Consider the following 21706-nt stretch of genomic DNA (forward strand, 5'->3'; position numbering starts at 1 on the left):
CTTCTGTATAAGCACAGTAGAATCTGAAGAGACAACTAGAAAGGTAGTCGTGATTGAATTCCTACTTTATCTGGACTCTTCCTTTGTAAAAAGTATAAAGATATTTGTTAAACTGTAACAGCAAAACAGATTTATTGCACCATTAAAGTTAACTAAGTTTTCATTGGCCAACATCCCACCTCACCACATACAAGATTTGAACTCTACTACTCTATCAAAGTGTGTGCCGCAATAACTTTGTGAGTTAACAGGGTTGTGCTACAAGACTTTGTTTTCAGTGCAGTAGGAAGAGATTTCCTTTCCTAAGCCAAAGCCTTGAGTTTCCCTTCATCAGTACCCTACAATTTTTCAAGATTTGTCAACAGGTAAATATAACTCCAACTTTCATGCTACAATAAATATATATTTTGCTCCTTCACACCATTGAGTACATCAAGGGTACTTCAAGTGGTAACAATGCCGATCAAAATTTATTTCAATTCCAAATTGAAACACAATAAAATGTGGAAAAATAAATGGGGGATAAATACTTCTGTAACCAATCAGTTTATTATGATCACAGTAATTAAAAACACAAAAAGCTGAAAATAGTAAAGAAAACTTTTACTTCTGCAAGTACAGAAGACACAAGAACAAGCACCACTGCAATCTACATTATGATATGTTAATAACTCTGCATAGTTACGTAATTATTAACTCGCAGATCCTTTGTAGAGCCTACATCTTTATGCCTGTTGAGTCCACACTTATTAACTTTTGCATGGATATAAAAATATAAAGAGAGGAATTTTAAATCATAATAGTCCATGGCATATGACAAATGGCCCTACAAACCATGGCTTGTACTCTTTTTCTTATTCTTGGTTTGTTTCTCTTCTATCCTCTTCCCACTTTTTGGGGTGGGCAGGTAGGGGAGACAAGACAGAGACAAGCAGAGACTGGGTTTGGACATTAGGATAAACCATGGTTTAAACAAGTGGGATACATTACCAAATAATAATCCGTAATGTTCAAATTTTTATTTGTGGCTGGTTCACAAACCATACCATATTAGCAATGGTAACTCGGCACATCACAACAAACCAGATTTTAGCAAACCAGACCAATGCTTATTGTGACATGTGAATACAGCATTTGGCTTTCTGTATGACATTCGATTTAAAATGTAATATACTTGAACAAATAGCACTAGCAGATGAAATCTTAAGACAACAGATTTATTTCAGGCCATGAACATTCTCTTTAAGAGCTAATGATATGCCTCACCAGTCTGGGATGTTGTCACATGAATACATAAATATGCTATAAGACATGGAATTTGAAATATTTTATCTTTAGATGCTAATATTGAACTAAGACTTTCAATATCCACAACCTAGGCTTGTTTGCCCAAGATTTGACAACCTTCTGATAGAAATCCAGGTCTCACCTCCTAAAGATATTATAATGAAATGCTAAATGGTACAAGGAGGGATCTGGGGGCCCTAGAAGAATGACTCCAAGAAGCTTCTGGAGACTTAAGCCTTTTAAATGGCCTCTCATTATGAGACAATCCAAGCCTTGGGCAGTTTCAAAAACAATTTCATTTCTCAAACATGGGTGGGAAATCTACAGCCTCCCCAAATGTTGTTGAACTGCAACTCTCATCAGCTGTAGCCAACACAATTCATGATCAGCAAAGATGGAAGATGGAATTCAACTTCACTTAGGAAGGACACACATTCAAGCTGGAGGAGAAACTTCAACATAGATTTGAAAACCACTGCGTGATCACAGACTAGCCATTTAAGTGAATATTAAGTGAAGGTTAAGATGAGGATGGTACTTAGGATTTACACTGGGGAGGGGACATTGTGGTTATCCAGGTGCTTTGGGACTGCAATCCCATCGCTTCTCACCAGCTGCTATGAATCATGATCCATCGACATTTGAAGGATCACCTGTTGCCCATCCAGTTTTAGACTGACTGACATTATTACTTCTGATTGATTTAAGCTGTTGGAGGAGGTATTAATAATTGGTGTGCTGTTGACACAATGGCTGGTCTCCAAGAGTCTTCCCAGAAGCAAGTGAACCAATTCTATGTTCAAAGAATCTCTTTTAGTAGTGAAACAAGAATAATTATTTCCCTTAATATTTATTTGCTGCTCTATCAACTTAACAGTCAACATGTTGCAGGTTATTGATTTATCAATGCAGGGTATGAACAGGAAAATGCGTTCCACCTTCTGCTATTTCAGTCGAATACAAAATACACTGCAAATTCAACAGCATTCTTAGATTTGTCCCACTCCTATCAATCCTGCCTACATCTGCTGGATGAACCACAAGAAAGTAAAGCCGTGTGAAGGAAGGGAAGAGAAGTAGATAAATATGTAAGAATTGTTCATTCAATATGAAATGATTTATTCCACATGTAAGTTTGCTCTTGGAATTTGATCACATCATTGGGAATATGGCACTCTAAAAAACATGGTCTGAGCACAAAAATTCACCCTACTTGCATCATAAATCAAACTACAAAAATATCCAGCCTAGCTCTTCTCCCAACATACTGTAAGAATTCACCTGATATCATTTTTCTTTTCTTTTCTTTTCTTTTAGCCACAAAGGGTTTAAGTGTCAAATGCTATCAAAATGAGTGCTGCAATGGACTTTAGGAAATAGTATTATCATGCTGCACTTCAAAAACCACAAATTGCATATATCCTTTAACTGTTCTTTGCATTATAGTAGTGGTATTAAATGAGCAGCTGGAAGGGAGAAAGACAAGCTCTGAATCACAGCTTTGGAACTTCAGCAGATTATGCTTCAAATTTAGAAATCCCCAAATAATTTGTCATAGAGCAGTTAGTGGTTAACAAGAAAACTGAAAGATTTATGGAACCCTGTTCCCAAATTGAATCCTAACTACACACAACATTGTAATTTAACACTTGGCTAGTCACCTATGACTAATAACAATTGCCTCCAGGTAACTAGATGCTTTCCTTTGCTGTGGGGTATAGAGCTCCACATTACAGAGACATGGCTTCCCCTCTGAATGGTAGTGATTACAAGAGAAGAGAAATGTGTCACCACAATAGCTTAACAGAATCTCCATGCTGAGAAGCAGGAGAGCTTTGAATATCAGGTGCTGTAGTGAAAGAAAAACACTTTTGTTTTTGTACCTCCCTAGGTTTTCAGGAAGATAAAACTGGACATCATGAAGAGATGAACCTTTGGCCTGATCCAGAATTCTGTCTTCAAGCTTGCAAGCATTTTTTTAAAAAAAAATTGCATTGCTTCTGTTTTTGGAATGCCTGTATTTGCATATACCTAGTGAATGAGAGATGGGAACAAAGGGGACGAGTCACACGTCCAAAGCCCATTGAAACAAGGAGTCCTTGTCCCATCACTATCAGAAGTTTGATGGGGGAAAGAGAAGAGTGGGAAAGAGGCAGGACTTCATTTCCCATGGCTCCACACAAGACCCCTATAAAAAGCAGACATTGCAGATGCTTCCCAAACTGTCAGCACACTATTTGCCCTTATAGCAAAGTTGTTAAGAAGTGGAAATCTTCATCTTCCAGTTTTTTTTCCATTCCCTCTTGGTTGGATACAAGCAGCGGCCAATGGGATTGCTCTGTACTAACCCTTATGGGCCATTTCTAGATTGACTACCCAACTACATGGCATCATGTGCAGAAACACCTGTGAGATCTGCTTATTATTGGGGTCTTGTGTGAGCAGAATTACAGGTAACATCCCACCCTTCTTCCTCTAATCTTTCCTCTATGAAATTTCTGAGAGTGGGAGAAACAAGAGGCCCATTTGCAGCTGCACCTGCATGCTAAAAAAAAAAAGGGGGGGGGGGTGTTAGGAGCACCAAAGCTATGGCATGCCCTCTCTAGATAGGTTTACCTGGGATCCATATTGCGGTCTTTTAAGTATTGGTGCTCTACTGAGTCTATAAGTAACCCACCTATTTGATCTGCAGCAGATCAGCAAGGATTTTGACTTTATTTAGCAACTGTAGCAGCAAACCGATTTCCTCCTTGCTGTATTATGTGCAGAAGTTATGAAAACATGGGGCAACCAGAAATACATTTTAGAATGGAATGTTTTTGAGTTGTGTTCAGTTCTGGCACTCAATAGGTCACTTTGGGGCTCATAATTCTTGAATTCTGAGCATATGTCTTTCACATCCAGCTCTACTGCATAGGTTTGATAGCTAGCAAAAGGCAAAGAACACAAAAGCTTAATTTTTCCAATACATACACAGGCCTAAATCAACACAGTATTCTCTTGCAATGGTACTTTTAGCCCTTGCAGTGTTAAATACATTTACATAGCTGCTAATGAACTTACTTTGAAATATCTTTGCTGTCTCGTTGCCATGGAAATTCCACATTTCCAATGGCTGCCCGGTAACTGTACACTCCCAAGAGTCCGAGTGCCATTGCTATTTTCGAAACCAGAGAACATCTCCGCTGAACAAGAATAAAGATCATAACGAGGGATACAGCTGCCAGAAGAGAAAGTTCAGCTTTATGTTCAGAACTGTAAAACACAATGAGAATAATTCAAATTAAGCCCATTTTACAAGATCTAGCTTCTGCAAGTTCTCACACGGGCACAAACAATGTATAAAAATATAACTGCAGTTGAGATAGGGCAGAGAAAATAGCAAGTTGTCATCCAACACACTGAAACAAAGAATCCTGCTATGTCACTTATAGGCTTCCTTAAAATTTCTAGACAGCACACTAGTTTACGTTTTTAAATGTACCAGACATTTCATATTACATACAGCAGCCTTTCCCGACCCAATGTCTTTCAGACATGTTGGATTGTAACTCTGAACTTCCCCAACCATCATGGCCTGCGGAACTGGCTGGGGATGGTGGCAACTGCAGTCAAACCCACATGGAGGACACCAGGTTGGGGACAGATGGTATATGGGGAGAATCAAACAATTCTATGTGCTACTGTTCATAATGTGGCTTACATAAGAATCCCTCCTCTTGGTGTCCCCATTGAATCTGGTAGTAAGCAAGCAGTGCTTTCCAAACGTGTAGTCCCCAAGTTGCCTGGCACCTGACACACACACACATCGACTTTAAATGAGAACAGTTTCATGTTGTACTTTTAACTGTGTCTCTTTTAGTTTATATTGACTTTCGTTTCCAAGCACCTAGCAATAAATCAATAATGAAAGTCTAAAAATAATGAAGAAATATTATGGAACCATTTATAGCATACTGCAAAGCATTCTGAGCATAATGGGGAGGGAAGGGTGAACAATGCCCAGACCTGTTATCTTCATCCATTAAAATCCAAGAATACTCCCAAAGAAATGGTTCTCAACTGTTTTGGTTTCCAAATCTCAAATACTCCAATCATAATTACTATGGCCTGAGCTTGGCAGCCTAAAACATGAAGACCCCCATTTTTAGGTCTAGCATGCTGGACACTAGATTGGGCCCAACAGGACTCTACAGAGAGACCAGCCTCAATATTCAGTATAGATGTATCCCTAGAGGCCCAAGGTCTGTAAACAAGACATGCCAAAATGGCCTTGGTAGTGGATGGTAGCAATGAGCAATCTGTCTTTCAGGGAATCTTTTCATTTAGATGTGATCTCTAATTTGTTTGTTATCTTGATTAATATATTAAAACTCAATGAGGCTCACAACAATCAAAATTAGATAAAAATAAAAGAACAGAAAAAGCTAGAATGTTAAAATGCTACTGAGAGAACTACTAGAAAGCACATCTGAAAAAATGCAATTCTGGAAGCTTCTTTGAAAAAGTATTAATCCTATTGATTAGAAGAATGGAAGAAACACTAAAGGACAGGCACAATGGTCTTTCTTGGGGGCATCATGTCATTTTTTTTACCAACAATTTTTTTGGCAAATGGGATTCTTTTCCTATCTGAAGAAGTTAGATTCAACCTGGTTCTCCACCTGCCCCCCTCAATATAGACATTAGTAGACAGCTTGGCATTTTATGATAAAAATCAGTAGTTACCTTTGCACATGCACCTGCATCTCCTATAACAGTAAGGATACAACACAGTATGAACAGCAAAAGATGCTGCTTCTCAGTGAGATGATATGAAGATTATGCAGCCACCTGAATCTCATGAGGAGAACAAGTTGATCACTTTCTAAACTATGCCTGATCCATTAAACGAGCAGGTAGTTCTGGATTTGTCACATCTCTGTATGCCAAGATTTAAAAGGAACTCAGAAAAATCACAAGCTATATTGCCTTCAACTTATTTCTTTATAATGCCTTTTTAGGTATTATGGTTGCAAAAACATGAACTGTTTTTGGCCAAACCTGAGTTCCTTGTTCTTTCCCACTAGCTGAAGCAGTACAAAAATAGAATCAATTGCAGAATTACCCCAAACAACTGAAATCGCACAAACTCATTCAGTTTGTAGAAGCAGCATAATTTAGCTTTTGCATCACAGGGTCTGGGTTGCCTTGGTGCGTAGTTTTATTTTTAGAACAGAACACACAATGCTGTGACTATTGTAATGTGTTGTGTACTGTCATACATACACACATATGTGCATGTTTGTGTAGTATCAGAACAGGAAAGGAACATGGTGCTGGCTAAAAACGCTGGTTAATCCAGCCTCCTATGGGCTGCCACATAAGGGGCATGCTGTGTTCAGCCTGGTGGATCACGAATTGTAAAAAGCATCTTTCGTAAGCTGAGTGAATTTGCTATGGAAACACCGTGGCTAGGGAACTGGCACTTTTATGACATTAAAAAATAGCTTCTTCACTGAAGGCACCTTGTAAAGTGGCAAAGGGAAATGTGATTATCCCTGTCTCAAAGAAGCATCAGTCACAACTTCCAAGTCACTGCATTCATAGGTGCTTCAAGTAGTCTAGCAACAGGATATGACAAGGAACCAAAAAGTCCTCTGTTCAAATCTGATCTCAAGCACTCAGCCTCAGGCCTTCCAGTTTTGGCATAAATTGGAGATTATAAAAGCAAGAGGAGGAATTAGCAGTGATTTTCCAATGGCCCAAGTAGAGCATAATTTAACTTAGCATAATTATACAAGCCACAAGTATTGAAAAAATAGTCTGAAAAATAGTTGAGGAACTGGATCTATTTGGCCTACACAAGACATGGCACAACAGTCATTGTCAAAATCTATAAAGGACTCTCATGTGGAAAATGAATTGGTTTTCTACTACTGCAAAATGCAGAACACAGACAAACGAATTCAAATTACATGAAATGGTACTTTTTTCATTTATTAAATTTGTTTATTGAGCATCGTATCCATAAAAAACTAATAAAATATCAACTGACAAATAAAAGTAAGACACCTATGTACCAGCAACAAACTAGGACATTAATGAGAGACAAAACCACTCATTTAAAATCTATAGATAAAAGGTATGAAAAAAGAAATTGGAGTGAAAAGAAAGGGAAAGAAGAAAACAGAGAAAAATAAAGAAAAATAAAAAGTGATAGTAGTAGATTGTATAAATTTTAATAAGTAGTTTGCTTATAGAAAACAATTTACCACCATTTTTATTCACTCTATTCCTTCTTCGGTTCTTCAACTCCAAGGGAGAGTTAGTTTTCAAAACCCACCTAAAATATTTTATTTCCACTTACTCTCAAAAAATGTAAGAAATTGCTTCCAATCTTCAATGATATTATATATTGTCTTTTCTTTTATCAATGTGGTTAGTCTATCCATTTCTGTCATTTCAACTAGTTACTGGGGGGGGGGGGGGATCTCCATGGTCTTCCAAAATTGTGCATAGGGTATTCTAGTTGTTGTGCCCATATTTAACAAGGTTTTTTTCTTGCAAGTATTGCACCTTTCAGTTGGACTGAAAGGTGATTCAGTCCAACATTATCTGAAGGCCCACTCCTGTCCTACACTTCCCTGCGAAGTTATCAGAAGAGATTCCATAATTTTCTATTTCACTGTAGGCTAGTAGCCATTTACAAATGTTATTTTTTATTTATTATTTACTTCATTTGTACCCTGCCTTTCTCGACCCTGGAGGGGACTCAAGGCAGCTTACAGATTCGGCAAAAAATCAGTGCTGCATAGGTAAACAATAAAACACAATTGAACAATGAATCAGATGTGTACCTTGTCAACCAGTGTCCCAAATCTGGCCTGTGTGCCCACTGAACTCCAGTCTGATTCAATGATCGAAGCAGTCGGCAGCAAATAAGAATGACCCATGGAGTGGCTAATGCCATCCACTTCCCAGAATCACTTATGTCTTTGGTGGTAGAGACCATTTTCAAATCATCTTGGAAGAGGCTAACATCCTTCCTGTGGTGGCAAGACACTCCCTTTGTTTCCTCTGTACCAGGTTTTGCTGCAGAAAGCAGCTGAAGATCACATTCTTTGGCCAAGAAGTAGTGCCTGCAGATCTCCTGACACAGGGCAAGGCAGAGGGTATTGACAAGGAAGTACCATGTTTGGTGCTCTTCTTCAACAAAGCTGCTAGCACCCAGACTTGACACATGGCCAACAGTGCCTGCCAGAATGAGTACATCAAATTCAGACCAGCTGGAAGTAGAGGCAGCTGGATTCTGTAAAGAGAAAAATGTGGTGGTGATATAATTTTGAAGGATCCAACATATTATTAGAATTGTCAGAATGCAAAATTGCTTACAGTTGCTTCTTCAATGACAACTGTATTTTTGTTATATTTTGTGTAATTCTCCGATATTCCTAGTCTGAAACAAGGTTAATTTCAGTGTAATTCAGAGTTACTGTCAACACTCAGTTAATTGTCCTATTGAAACGATGGCACATTCTCCTTCAAGGACTGCACGCAGCTTCTCTCTGAATAACCAGTGTAACATTTAAAGTTCATCTTGTTGCTAGTCTTGCGACAGAGTAGGAAGCAGCTCATGTGGAACTAAAAATAGAAATCTTTTTAGCAATCAGAAAATTCAAAAGGAGGTAAATGGGGAGCTGCTTCATAGTCTTTCTACTATGTTGCTGTGCAGGGAAAAATTATATTCATTCACGAAGTTTAACAGCCACTGTAAGCAGAATATTGATTTCCCGGTTATTACGTTGCACACACTGAAACTATGGGTTTATTTCATTAAAAGCTGTCATGCAAGGTTAGCTCAGAAAAAGACGTTTTATATGTTAATAAGTTCAAGAGTGGACTGATTTAAGGAAATCTAAACCCTTCAAAAATCCTTGATACACCGTTTCCAGTAAATTGAAGTTCACTTAGATGTAAAGAAAACATGACAACAGTAAAAAACATAATCAGGCAAGACAGAGAGAGCATCTGCAAAATAACTGTATCACAGGGACAAATAAATAACTACAAAAAGCCACAAACAGCAACTCAGGCATCCTAGTGTCATGGATTCAAGAAGGAAAGGACAGCCAGCTCATTTCCTGAAGGCTCACCAATGAGCACAAACTATTCTTGAGAGTTTCTTCATGTATATGTCAGGGGAGGGAAGATGTCTCCAATGAGGCTACTGCTCTGTGGAATATGCTGTGACCATGTGACTGCAACTCCAACATTCATTACCTTTGACTAAGTGAGCTAGGACTGTTGGGACTTTCAGTTGAACAACATCTGGAGGACATGATTCCCATCCTTGACTTACAATAAGTAGTGATCATATTGGAAACACACAATCCAAATACCCAGTCCATCCCAAGGCTGCAATTTCCATCATTGCCCACTGCAGAAATTTGCTACTCCCGTCACTTTCCCAATCAGGAGAAAACAGGAAGAAGGAAAGTGGACTTGGAAGGTTGGGGATCTCACCTAGCTTTTCTCTTGCTTCCACAATTAGGAAGAAGGACTGGAAGTAGAAAAGTTGACTGAGCCTGAAGGAACATTTTTAGAAGAGTTGCCCTACTGTCCTTTCTTATGTCCCACAAGCCATACTAGTCATCTAAATTCAGGGCAAGGATTTGAGGTACCCATTTCCTGTCAAAGAACACCATCCAGGTGCAGGACTCCTGACTACAGCATGTCAAACAGAACACAGATAAAAAAAATCACAGTTGACCCTCAACTTTTTTTTGGGGGGGGGGGGGGGTTAGAGGCTCAGGCAAATATCTCCAGGGGCAATGAGGTGGCAGGAGGAGGGGCTACCCGCCATGGTCCCAAGGGGTTCCTTTTCCCTCCTTCCTTGCTCTCCAACCACTCTCCCTACCTTTCCCTTCTTCCTGTTACTGAGCCTGTCTGTTTCACCCAGGTAAAAGAAAGGAGGAACATGTCCTCTTTCTTTGCCCAACTGCCTGATTGCTTCCCCTGGACATGAGTAAGGTAGTGAGTAAATAGAAATGGATGCCTGTTTCCTCACTTTCTTTGCCCAGGCAAAGAATAAATTCCATGTGCCACTGCCCACTTCAGCCGCTCCACCAACCCTGCATACCACGTTAGCTGTTTCGCTTAACTATGGAGGTGAAGAACCAGGTGCCCCTTTCTTTCCCTTACTGCTTTCATACTTTCTTCCCCTGACATTAGAAATGCATGGGGTAGCTGGGGAAGAAAGGGGGTTCCCAGGTCCTTCTTTCACCTGCCCATTCGCTCCTCCTTTCTCATTGCCTGGGCACCCAGTTTCTCTAGTCCTTTCCTGCCCCTGCCCCTGAACTCCCACTCTGCTGCTGCCCTATGCCATTTTTCATAAGGATTTACAGGCTTCATGGTCTCCCTCAGGCTTGCAGTCCCTATTAAATGGCATAGAAAATGCAATCCCTGCACTACCAAATCCATCACACAAATAAGGACTATACACAAATCTACAGAGGAGGGAGGAGCTTTCTCATTGCTACTCACAGGCTATGTGAACGTCTTTTTAATCTACATGCCTCTGGGTGTCGAGCTGTATGACTATAAATTGGGCTCTTAATCTGGAGAGCTGATTTCCCCCTTGTTTCCTAATAATTTGTTTTTAATGGTTTTATAATCTGTTTTATGTTTTCCTTAATTGTACTTGCTTTTATTACTTTATCTCACTGTATCGAGTCCCATTTTTCAGAAAAAAGGTAGAGTACAGATCTGATAAAAAACAAAAACAAAATGTCACACACATTCTGTACAGATCTCCAGAATATAAATTCATTTCCTGTTCATACCTTCAGTGTCAGTCAGTCTGTTCCTTCGTTGCCACCTAGCAGAACATTGGGTTGATGACACCCAATGATACCAGGCAGGGATTTTTTTACTGTTGTTTAAAAAGTGGCAAGTGGAAAGCATGAATGATTCATGTTTCCTCTCCTGGTATTTCCAGTTCCTAAAGGCAACATGCCACTTCTCTGGTCCCTAGACGCACAAGAAGTAGGTAAGGGAACCTGGGTTGCTCAGGTTTTCTTAGCTGACATTTCTCCAGATGCCTAAAAACATCTCAGGAGAAGTTCCGTGAAGTTCAGATTTTCATTCAGATGGAAGCAAGCAATTATATATTTGCAGCTGCTTATCTGCCATTTCATTTCCACATTACCTAAATGTCAATATATGACACAATGAAAGAGGTATATGGTAACTCACAAGTCAATAAAAGGTATCACTCATAGTTGGGAGGGGAAAGTCATCGTTAATATTCTCTTTTTACTCCCTAATACTAGCACATCAGAATCAACATTCACATTTTAAAAGTTTGTAATTTAACTAACTGATATTGGCTCTCACTGACTCATCTACCAAGCAATCAATGTAGCTATCTAATTTTAGATCTCTGCCCACACAGCAAAATTCTCAAGACTGCTAGTCAAAGCCAAGTTAAAGTTTAATTCCTTTCCTCACTTCTCAATTTTTTGAATTCTACTTTGTTGTACATAACCTTTTTATGTTGTTTTATAAAAAATTACAGATTGAGTATCCTTCACCCCAAATGCTTGGGACCCAGAAGAGTTTTGGAGTTCAGATTCTGGAATATCTGTATTTGCACATATGTACATAATGAGATATCTGGTAGATGGGATCCAAATCTCAACATGAAATTCAATTATGTTCCATATATACCTATCTCCATAACCTGAAGGCAATTTTATACAATATTTTAATAACTCTGCACATGAAACAAAGTTTGTGTACACTGAACAATTATAAAGCAAAAGTGTCACTATCACAGCCACCCATGTTGATAGTTTTGGAGTATTATGGATTTTCAAATTCCAGATAAGGGATGATCAACTAAAGTCTAGAACCATTTGCAATAATCTGCCTGTTAAACCACATTTTCCTCATATTACAGAGAATTAAAACCATTATTATTATTATTATTATTATTATTATTATTATTATTATTATTATTATTATTGCTGCTCCATTATGAACCCAGACATAATTGATAAGTGGAAGAAGCAGTTTTCATGTGATAAGTTCAACAATTATAAGATGCCCATAATTCCAGCAGTCCTTTACCACTGATCTCTCTGAATTATTTTCTGAGGCTCTGTTATTTAATCACCATAATGGAGTACCTCTCACCTTTACGGCTGCGATATTGTTGCCACAAAAAATCAGTCTTCACTATCTGAGAAGCTGAGATCATTTCTGGCAACATCTTATTTCAAGACCGCCCAAACCAAAAATGTTTGGAGCTACTGATTTTTTAAAAATCAGGCAAATAATACAGGCAAATAATCGATCAAACATGTAGAGATCTTTTTAACAGTGAGGCATCTTAAAAGATGGGGGTAGGAGAACTTTTAAAGGTGTTTTAGGGCAAAGAAGAAAAGTCAGTAGATGTACAACCACAAACAAGTTGTATACTATAGTGAGATTGACAGTACCTGGGTCCAAAATGGGACAGGATATTTTTGCACTGATATCAAACATAAATCTAAAATTTAGGATACATATGATGCGTTTTTAAAGTATATTTTATTCAAGAAAACAAAATTCCAAATATAGTAATTTAGGATGCACATGATGTTAACAGCATTCACAGCCAATAATTGAGAATGAGAGTAAGGACATTCACAATGCAGGAGTCCATGCTTAAATACATTTTAGAGCAAGTTTAGGAAATTTATCGCCCACTAGATGTTGAACTCCCAGCAGCCCTAACCAGAAAAGCCAATAAAGAGGGATAATTAGAACTACTATCCACTGGCACCATCATTCTATCCGTGCTCATTTTGCCCTCCTCCTTACTGGTTGAGCAGGTGCTCCAATCTGACATCAGGAGAGATGCCCCCAATGACCATGAAGCTAGCGCAAAGCTCCATGGCCATCTAGGAGCAGAAGCAACATGAAGTAGATGAAATGCGTGTCTTCCCAGTTGAGCAAGTGCACTTCCGGGCCATCTGAACGACAGAGCCAGGGCTGTCCCAGGGCATATTTACATTGGCTAAACTGCTGAATGAGGGCAGCAATTGACAAAAGAAATTACTGCTTCACACAACAAAATATTTAACATGTCTCAATAGGGTGATAGCTCCCAATAAGGGCAACAAAACTATCTACGAGGAAACCAGCAACAAAACGCAGTGGCCACATTTTCTAAAATTTGCTTTATTAACCTGTATGCTTGTAATGGGGAATCAATTTACCATGCTTGGTTTCTTTTCTGCAGCTATTTTAATAAGCAATAATTTAAAGCAGAAAGTCAGTGTCGAGACAGAAGAGAAGCACAGCCCTTTCTCTAGTTTTCTGGTTGAAGCATCATTTCCCAACTGCTTTTATGCCCCTGGAGAATGATCCAGACACTTTTTCCCCCCTGCAAAGATTAAAGCAGCATGAGGAAGGCATGATGACTTTCAAAGGCACACAGGGAGGAAGAGTTAACCCACAGGCTTCCCCTTTTCAAAGGGTTGAACTCCAGGCAGCAAGTATGAAAAGTTCAAGACAGTTTCTGGTATATCTTACCTTTGTTGGTTGTTTTGGATTCACAAATCCATTTTCCACAGCAGACAGGATGACACACAGCAGCCCTGAAACCAGCATTATGACTCCAATGGCTGTTAGCCACGAGAGGCTACAGAAATAGCACGAGCTTTCCATCGAAGTACAAACCACTACATGAATGGCACAGAGCATCAGGCACAACAGGTAGAAGAGAAGAGAACACAATGGAGAGAGGGGGACCTCAAGTTGTGCCTTGCTACTCAGAGCTTTTGGGGTGCTCAACAAGAGCAAGAGCAACACCTGCGGGAAGAGGAAGGAAAAGCTCAAAACTGAGAGTCAATGAATCAAAGGCAAACAGCAACGAGGGGACAAGTTTGGGCTTGTGTTACCTCAATTGAAGCACAATGCACAATTCAGTATGTTTAAACATACTGTTGAGATGTAACAGTGACTTTCTTTAGCTACCTGCCCATTTATTATTACCTACTATGAACTTCTGGGAAGCAGAGACCACATGTGTGTCTACATTATGCTGCATTATATGCAACTAAAGACTCAGCACAGTCTATGAATTCTACGTTTTTTATTTCTCAAAAGGCAACAACTCCTTCCCACAGCTCATATGAGCTGTCTTTGAAACTGCAGAGAAAGTTTGCAGTAAAGGACAGGAGCCTGCCATCAGCAAGGATAAGAAGGCCAAGGGGGAAGATCCAGAAAGTTGACTGGGAACGTCAAAGCCTTTTTGTGTCCCTCAATCAGTTGGGGACAAATGAAAAAATCAGTTTTTGCCACCAACAGAGAGTACACCTACAGTTGGCCCTCCACATTTCCAGGTTTGGCTTTTGAGGATTTGATTTAAAATGTAGTCTCCGGGAATATTTAGATCATCAAACATATTTAGTTGACTCTATGGTTAACTTCCTCTACTCACGCTAGAGGACCTAGAAACTTCTAGAGCAGGTATGGGCAAACTAAGAGCAGGTATGGGCAAACTAAGGCCCAGGGACCGAATGCGGCCCCCTGGGCACTTATCTCAGGCCCTCCTCATTTTCCTGTCCTCTTGGCATTAGGACATGGTGGTCCACTGCGTTCTTATGTCAAAAAAGATGAGGGAGGAAACCAGACAGCATCTGAGAGTCCTCTCACCCTCCTCCTCCCCAGCATAAGGACGGAGAAAGCAGCCTCATCTTTATGCCAGGAAGATAGCTCGAGGAAGGTATGCTGTGGCTGAGAGCCCCTGGAGCACTCTCAGCCTCCGCCTGTCTTGGCATAATGCCAAGGATCGGAAGAGGAGGATGGGGAGAAGGACTGGGGAGGGGGGGAGGATCAGGGCAGTCACTGCGTGTCCCACCTTCCTTCTGGCATAAGGATGGAGCAAGCAGTCCCATCCTTATGCTGGGAGGACAACCTGAGGATGACTCAGCCCACTCCTGGGTCCTGGCCTCTCCCGGGCCCACGCACACCCAGTGAGTACCTGGCCCCACTCCATCCTGGCCCCGCCCTCCCAGCCAGGCCCACAATGCAACACCTAGGCAAAAAAGTTTGCCCATGCCTGTTCTAAAGAGAGAACAAATCTCTAGGTTCTCCAGAGTGAATCTATGGCCAGTTTTCAACAGTCTTCTTGTAGAGAGAAAAAGTGGAGTACAAATAATAATAATAATTATTATTATTAATTAATAATAATATAATTATTATTATTACATAATATAATATAATAATATAATAATTATATAATATAATAATAATTAATAATAGTGAAAAAGCATGCATTTTTACCCTGAATAATAATAATAATAATAATAATAATAATAATAATAATTATTATTATTATTATTATTATTATTATTATTATTATTATTATTATTCAGGGTAAAAATGCATGCTTTTTCACTATCACAGGAGTCCTGTACCCCCAACAGAAATAAATGAGGAAAGTTGACTGTACTAAAAAGTACAGAACAAGCTAATAAGATGTTAGACGTTAGATGTTAGATGACAAACTCAAGGCTTGAGGCTGATCTCTGGTTTATCCAAATACGGTGCCACACTGTGTGGTCATTCCTACTGCACACACCCCTGACCCATGGAAAAGTTAACCCAGGTTTTGAGGTCAGTTTTTGATTAAAATGTCTAGACTTACAAATGACTTACATAGTATGTCTAAAGCAGGATATAGTATTCTACTTTTACTGACCAAAAGCTGGTAGTTTTGCTGCCCTCCAGAAAAAGAAAAACGGAGGATTCCAGCTCAATATTTCTACATTCAATGTCTAGATCATGAAGATATGACATCTTTTAACACATACACCACCCACTATTTCTAACCTCACTTTTTTTCTAATAAATCTGCTCTAAAAAGTCACCGTGGGCTGAATACAATTACCACAAAAGAAGAATCAATACATTATACTTGGCACTAAAAGGAGGCTCCTGCACTCTTTCTAGTAGCACATACAATAGGTAAGTTCAAGATACTGAAATGGTATTCCTGATCAAACAGTGAAATCAAATGTGCTTGAACACACCTCTTTCCCAAAGGGTATGTGCATTCTAAATGTTCAAAAATAAAGCAGGGTTCTATAGACAGAGATTCCATAAAGCCACCTTTATCTCTTTTTCACAAATCCTTTCTGGTCACTCAGTTGCCTTTAGGGTGTGACTGTCTTTTTATTTTCTGTAAAAGATGTCTTTTTTCTATTCAAGCTGCTTGCTATTTGATTTCAGTTGATTCTGCCCGTTGTACATCAGACATTTCTAGCAAATTTTTCCCTAGAAAGACTCCAGCATAACTTGTATGTACTCTGCCAGGTACAAAAAACTTTTCTCATGATAAAGCACAAGTCACTTATTTTTGAAGATACATCCTCTACTCCTAGCTGCCCTCTAGGGGCCCTTCCATATCAGACACTTACAGTGGTATTGTTCGACTTTAACTGACATGATTGCATCCTATTGAATTCTGAATTTGCAATTTGGTGAGCTCTGGCTGAAAGCTATAAATGCCCCCACAAGCTACAAATCCCAGGACTGCATAGAAAGTCAAATCATAGTGCTAAATGTATGTACAGTAAAATGACCCAATCTGATGCTGTGCAGGGCAGCTTCAAAACATAAACATTGTGCTTTTAAATAGATAATCATGGATAATGTAGTACATGGGTGGAAACTGATGCTGGCCTAGCTGTTGTTGGACAGTACTTCAAGCAACTTTAAGAACCACATCCAATGTTAAGCAACATAGGGAGTTTTGGCTCTACATTCCTCACCATCCTGCACAATTCCTATCCGATGTAGTCAAACTGAACTAACACACTTCAATGACTTTAATATAATGGTTCCTACCTCCAGAACAATCACTGTTCCCACTATCATTGAATACATGTCATATTGCGCCATTTGCTTGCTTAGAGAAGAGCTCAGGGTCTTGAGGGCCTCCAAATACTGCTTAATGACCTTTTTGCCAAGGTTTATGAGAGTTTCTGAAGTATTTCCCTCCAAATAAAGTTTGATCCAATTTCCATGAGATTTCTCTGCCATCTTAAACTGTTCAAATCCAGGATCTAGGAACAAGAGACATTAATGCATGTCAGAAAGTCATTCTTAAGACTCTTGTAGAAAGGACAGGTTTTCTTAATTATATTAAGAAATGAATTGTAAACACTCCATTGTAACCATGGGACTACTTTGCTAACCAGAATCTGACCCAATGTTTACAAGATCAGCAAGAAAAAAAAATGTATGGGCAAAGCACAGGAACCATGGTTTAGAGCAGGGATCCCCAACCTTTTTAAACAGGGGGCCAATTCACGGTCCCTCAGACTGTTGGGAGAGCTGGACTATAGTTGGCCACCGAGCAACAACAACAACAATAAAGAGATTTGGAAGAAACCCCTTGGGCCACTTAGCCCAATCCCCTTTTGCCTTTATTCACCAAAAGCACAAGTAAAGTACCCTGACAGATGGCCTTCCAGCCTCAATGTTAATAATAATAATAATAAATTATTATTATTATTATTATTATTATTATTATTATTATTATAACTGCAAAAGGCCACCCTATTGGGATCTGCGTGCATCATCCGAAAATACATCACACAGTCCTAGACACTTGGGAAGTGTTAGACTTGTGATTTTGTGATACGAAATCCAGCATGTCTATATTGTTTGCTGTGTCATAAAATAATAATAATAATAATAATAATAATAATAATAATAATAATAATAATAATAAACAGTCCTAAATGCTTGGGAAGTGTTTGACTTGTGATTTTGTGATACGAAATCCAGCATATATATCTCATTTGCTGTGCCATACTGTGTCTTTGTGCCAATAATAATAATAACAATAAAAAGAGTTGGAAGAGACCCCATTTAGTCCAACCCCCTTCTGCCTTTGTGCACAAGCAAAGCACCCCTTAATAATGAATTATTAAATGATAATTAAAATACCATTTTAAACAAGCAAAGCTTTGGAATGAGTGCACCGGGCGAGGGAGGAGGTGGGAAAGGTGTGTGCATTTCCCTCCTCCTTTGCACCGCGTGCGCTTTCCTCAACGGAGGAGGAAGCCACCGCTGCAGAGGCCGGATAAATGGCTTCAATGGGCCGCGTGTAGCCCCCAGGCCATAGTTTGGGGACCCCGGTTTAGAGGTACTAACAAGGGAAGGGAAGGGGGCTTATTCCAGAGCTAGATCCCATTTTGCAAAGCACATTATGCGGGAAGTCAGCAATATTTTTGCAATCTAGTGGAATGTACCATTCACAGATTATAATTTTATATGACAATAATAGAACCTCCTCCACATTTTAAGATTTTGATGCCATCAACAAGGCTAGAGGAGTGCTGCTTGCATACAGTCCCTTTGGTCTTCTATCATTGGGCAGCAGCATCTTTTTTGTGATTCCCCTAAACAAGAGACTCTATGTGGGATACTGGTGGCCAACTGCTGTGTCACACTGATTGGGGAAGGGTCTTCCATCACCCTTTTAAACTCCAGATTGGGCTCTACATAATAGAATTCCTCTAGAAATCTATGTGTCAAGAAATAGGGTGCTGGCATAGTTTTCTTCCTGATAGCTGGTGTATTACACGCAAGAAATCAAACATCAGGGAAACAAGATGGAAGAGCACCGACAATGTGAAGCTGTACAACCTAAGGTGTGCCTACACTGTAGAATTAATGCAGTTTAACACCACTTTAACCACCATAGCTCTTTTCTATGAGGGAGACCCCAATACCCATCAGGTGGCTCTCTACTGACATCATTTGGAAATAAGGCTTTGTCCAGGCTGTGAACTGATGAAAGATCTTCATCTAGGTTCGGCACAAATTTCCAGCAATATCCCCGAGTGGCTTTAGAGATGCTACTGATCTTTCAAGGACAAGTCAAAAAATCTAGCACTTCAAATCATTGAAGGCTAGAACAGAAAACAGGGGTGCAAATTTCCATGGTCCCCACTGCATGTGCGATATGATCTCTCCAGCCTCAGGCAGCTGCCTACCCGTTCTTGACGAATGATCCCAAGTTTTTCAAGCTCAGTATCAATTGTTACTTTTAGTTGCTGTATCCCTCCACTGGCATTACAATCTGTGTATTTCAATTGCCCATTGAGCTGATTGCTACATTGTTCCTTTCAAACATAAAAAGTGAATTTTCTCTCCATGAAGAATGTTTGCTAGTTGCCAGAACAAACATTCACTTACTTGCCTTTTTCATACGCTGGCACATTCTCTTGGAGAAGTCTGCTGAGCTGGAATCCATTTAAATGCAAGTACCGTAGCTGTTCTCTCATTGTCTTCTGTTGTACAACAGGCAGCAACAGCTTCCCAATGCTGTTCCTTGAAATTGGCAAGCCAAGACCTAGTGCCAGTGTAACAGCTAAGTCAGTCTGCTGAACAAGTTCTGGGGGTTTCTGGGGACCTGAGAGGGTAAAAAAAGAAAATGGGTGATGACCATCTTCTCCAAAATATATTATCCCATAGAGCAGAGCTTTCCAAACTGTGTGTCACAACACATTAGTGTGTCTTCGGCTGCAGTGCGTCGGTGTGTCATGCAGAGAAAATGAGAAATGACAAAAATCTTGGAAATGTATGTTATTGTCTTACAAATCATATCTTTTAAAAAATATGAAAGGTTTTCGTAAGTTATATTGTGACCCCATACATTTCATTACTGACTACAGCGATACGTTTCTTCCTTTCTTTAGTAAATCACAAGGCACAAAATCCATTAAGATTCCACAACAAAGGGCAGGATAGAACTTGAAAAACAAAGCTGGCTTTCAAAGTTCCCTTCTTCATAAAGTAACAATGATAAAAAATAGTTCAAAAGAAGGTAAGTTAAAGTGATATCTCATGCTATTCTTTGTAAACTTTCTGCTTCCATCTGTTCTTGGGGCATCTTAAAATACTAACATGTTTATGGTACCAATGATGGTCTTCATAATGTCACCTACTGAAGAACTGTAGCACCTTTTTATGTTAATGGAGCAATAAGACCAGGGTAATTTGAGAAGCTTGCTAGGCAAGAATGTATTTTATTAACTTATTATTTATTAACTTTATTTATATCCCACCTTTCTCCCTGTCAGGACTCAAGGTGGCGAAAAACCACACAAACTAACAAGTTAAAACAAAACAAAAGCAATTTTTTTTAAAAAAAAAACAATTACATTGTTGTTGCTGGTAACTGATGTCAAGTCAATTCCAATTTATGGTGACTCCATGAATGAGAGATCCTCAAGATCATCATCATCTCCCCAAGTCTAGTCCTCACTGAGATGTATCGCTTCAGATTTTGGGGCCAGGGGGAGATACACACAACTACACATTGCTCTATGTAATAGAATTCCTCTAGAAATCTATGTGTCAAGAAATAGGGTGCCAGTATAGTTTTCTTCTTGATATCTGGTGTATTTCGTGCAATAAATCAAACTTTAGACAGGCAGATGGAAAAGCACTCAAGAAAGTGGGTATTCACCAACAATCTGAAGCTGTACAACCTAAGGTGCATTTAAACTATCGAATTAATGCAGTTTGACACCACTTTAACTTCCATAACTCATGGAATCCTGGGACTAGTAGTTTGGTGAGGGAGAGAAAAACAAAAGACCTTATAAAATGACCACTCCCATGATTCCATAGCACTGAGCCATGGTAGTTCAAATGGGGTCAAACTACATTAATTTGACAGTGTAGACACATCCCTAGACTTAGCCCCTCCAATGACCATTTCGAACAGAGCAAGTTAACCCCACTATTGAACTCACAGCCAGAAAAATACAGTTCTTACCACTTCTTTTGTTGAAAGCAGAGCTGATCAAGAGCAGGGGTGTCCGCACTTCTCCCTCTGAGGAACCTCCATGGCTCCCTGTTTCAGACATCCCGTGGTCACCACACACAACCAGTAATGGGGGCAGAGCCTTTTCTCCTTCCTCCTGAAAGGAAAGAAACTTCGATGGAATTGGCAGGTTATGTTGGCATATTTGGTTAGTCATTTTGCTGCCTTATCAAACAGATTTAAGATCACAAATGTTTTCAGGAGTGATTGCCACGCCAGCAAGTCCACAATATGACAAAAGTAGAATCAAGTCAACTCCTTTTAAACATGTCATATTGTTATGGAAGAAGGCTAAGACATGCTAACTTTCTAGATAAGATTAAGCTAGGAAACCAAATAAACATCAGTCATGTTCAATTCCCTTTCCTTTGTCCGTAAGGGGGCAGGATCTATTAAAAATGTAGAGTCTGTGCATAACAAATATGTGTACTGCATATGATTGCAGCTTGTTGGAGTGCTGGGACATGACGCTGAACCCTATTAAAGGAAAACATGAAAGGCAAAACCTAGGTTTTCCTCTGCCCTAATGTGTTACGTATA

General features: G+C 39.4%; 1 protein-coding gene across 4 annotated transcripts in view; it reads right to left on the reverse strand.

The window, feature by feature from the left end:
• Window positions 1-21706, reverse strand: part of pigg (phosphatidylinositol glycan anchor biosynthesis class G (EMM blood group)) — a 68446-nt gene that overhangs the window by 24990 nt on the left and 21750 nt on the right. For 2 of the 4 annotated variants that reach the window (XM_008114574.3, XM_008114576.3), the window contains exons 5-10: window positions 21119-21263; window positions 19535-19747; window positions 17170-17387; window positions 13849-14127; window positions 8127-8578; window positions 4351-4542 (exon numbers count right to left, since the gene is read on the reverse strand). In XM_008114574.3, the coding sequence (XP_008112781.2) occupies window positions 4351-4542; window positions 8127-8578; window positions 13849-14127; window positions 17170-17387; window positions 19535-19747; window positions 21119-21263 (1499 nt within the window). Of the gene's footprint in view, window positions 1-4350; window positions 4543-8126; window positions 8579-13848; window positions 14128-17169; window positions 17388-19530; window positions 19748-21118; window positions 21264-21706 lie in introns of those variants that run through there. The other 2 variants (XM_062971539.1, XM_062971540.1) reach the window with 2 other exon arrangements.

Source organism: Anolis carolinensis, chromosome 2 (genome assembly GCF_035594765.1).
Source record: "Anolis carolinensis isolate JA03-04 chromosome 2, rAnoCar3.1.pri, whole genome shotgun sequence".
Taxonomy (NCBI): domain Eukaryota; kingdom Metazoa; phylum Chordata; class Lepidosauria; order Squamata; family Dactyloidae; genus Anolis; species Anolis carolinensis.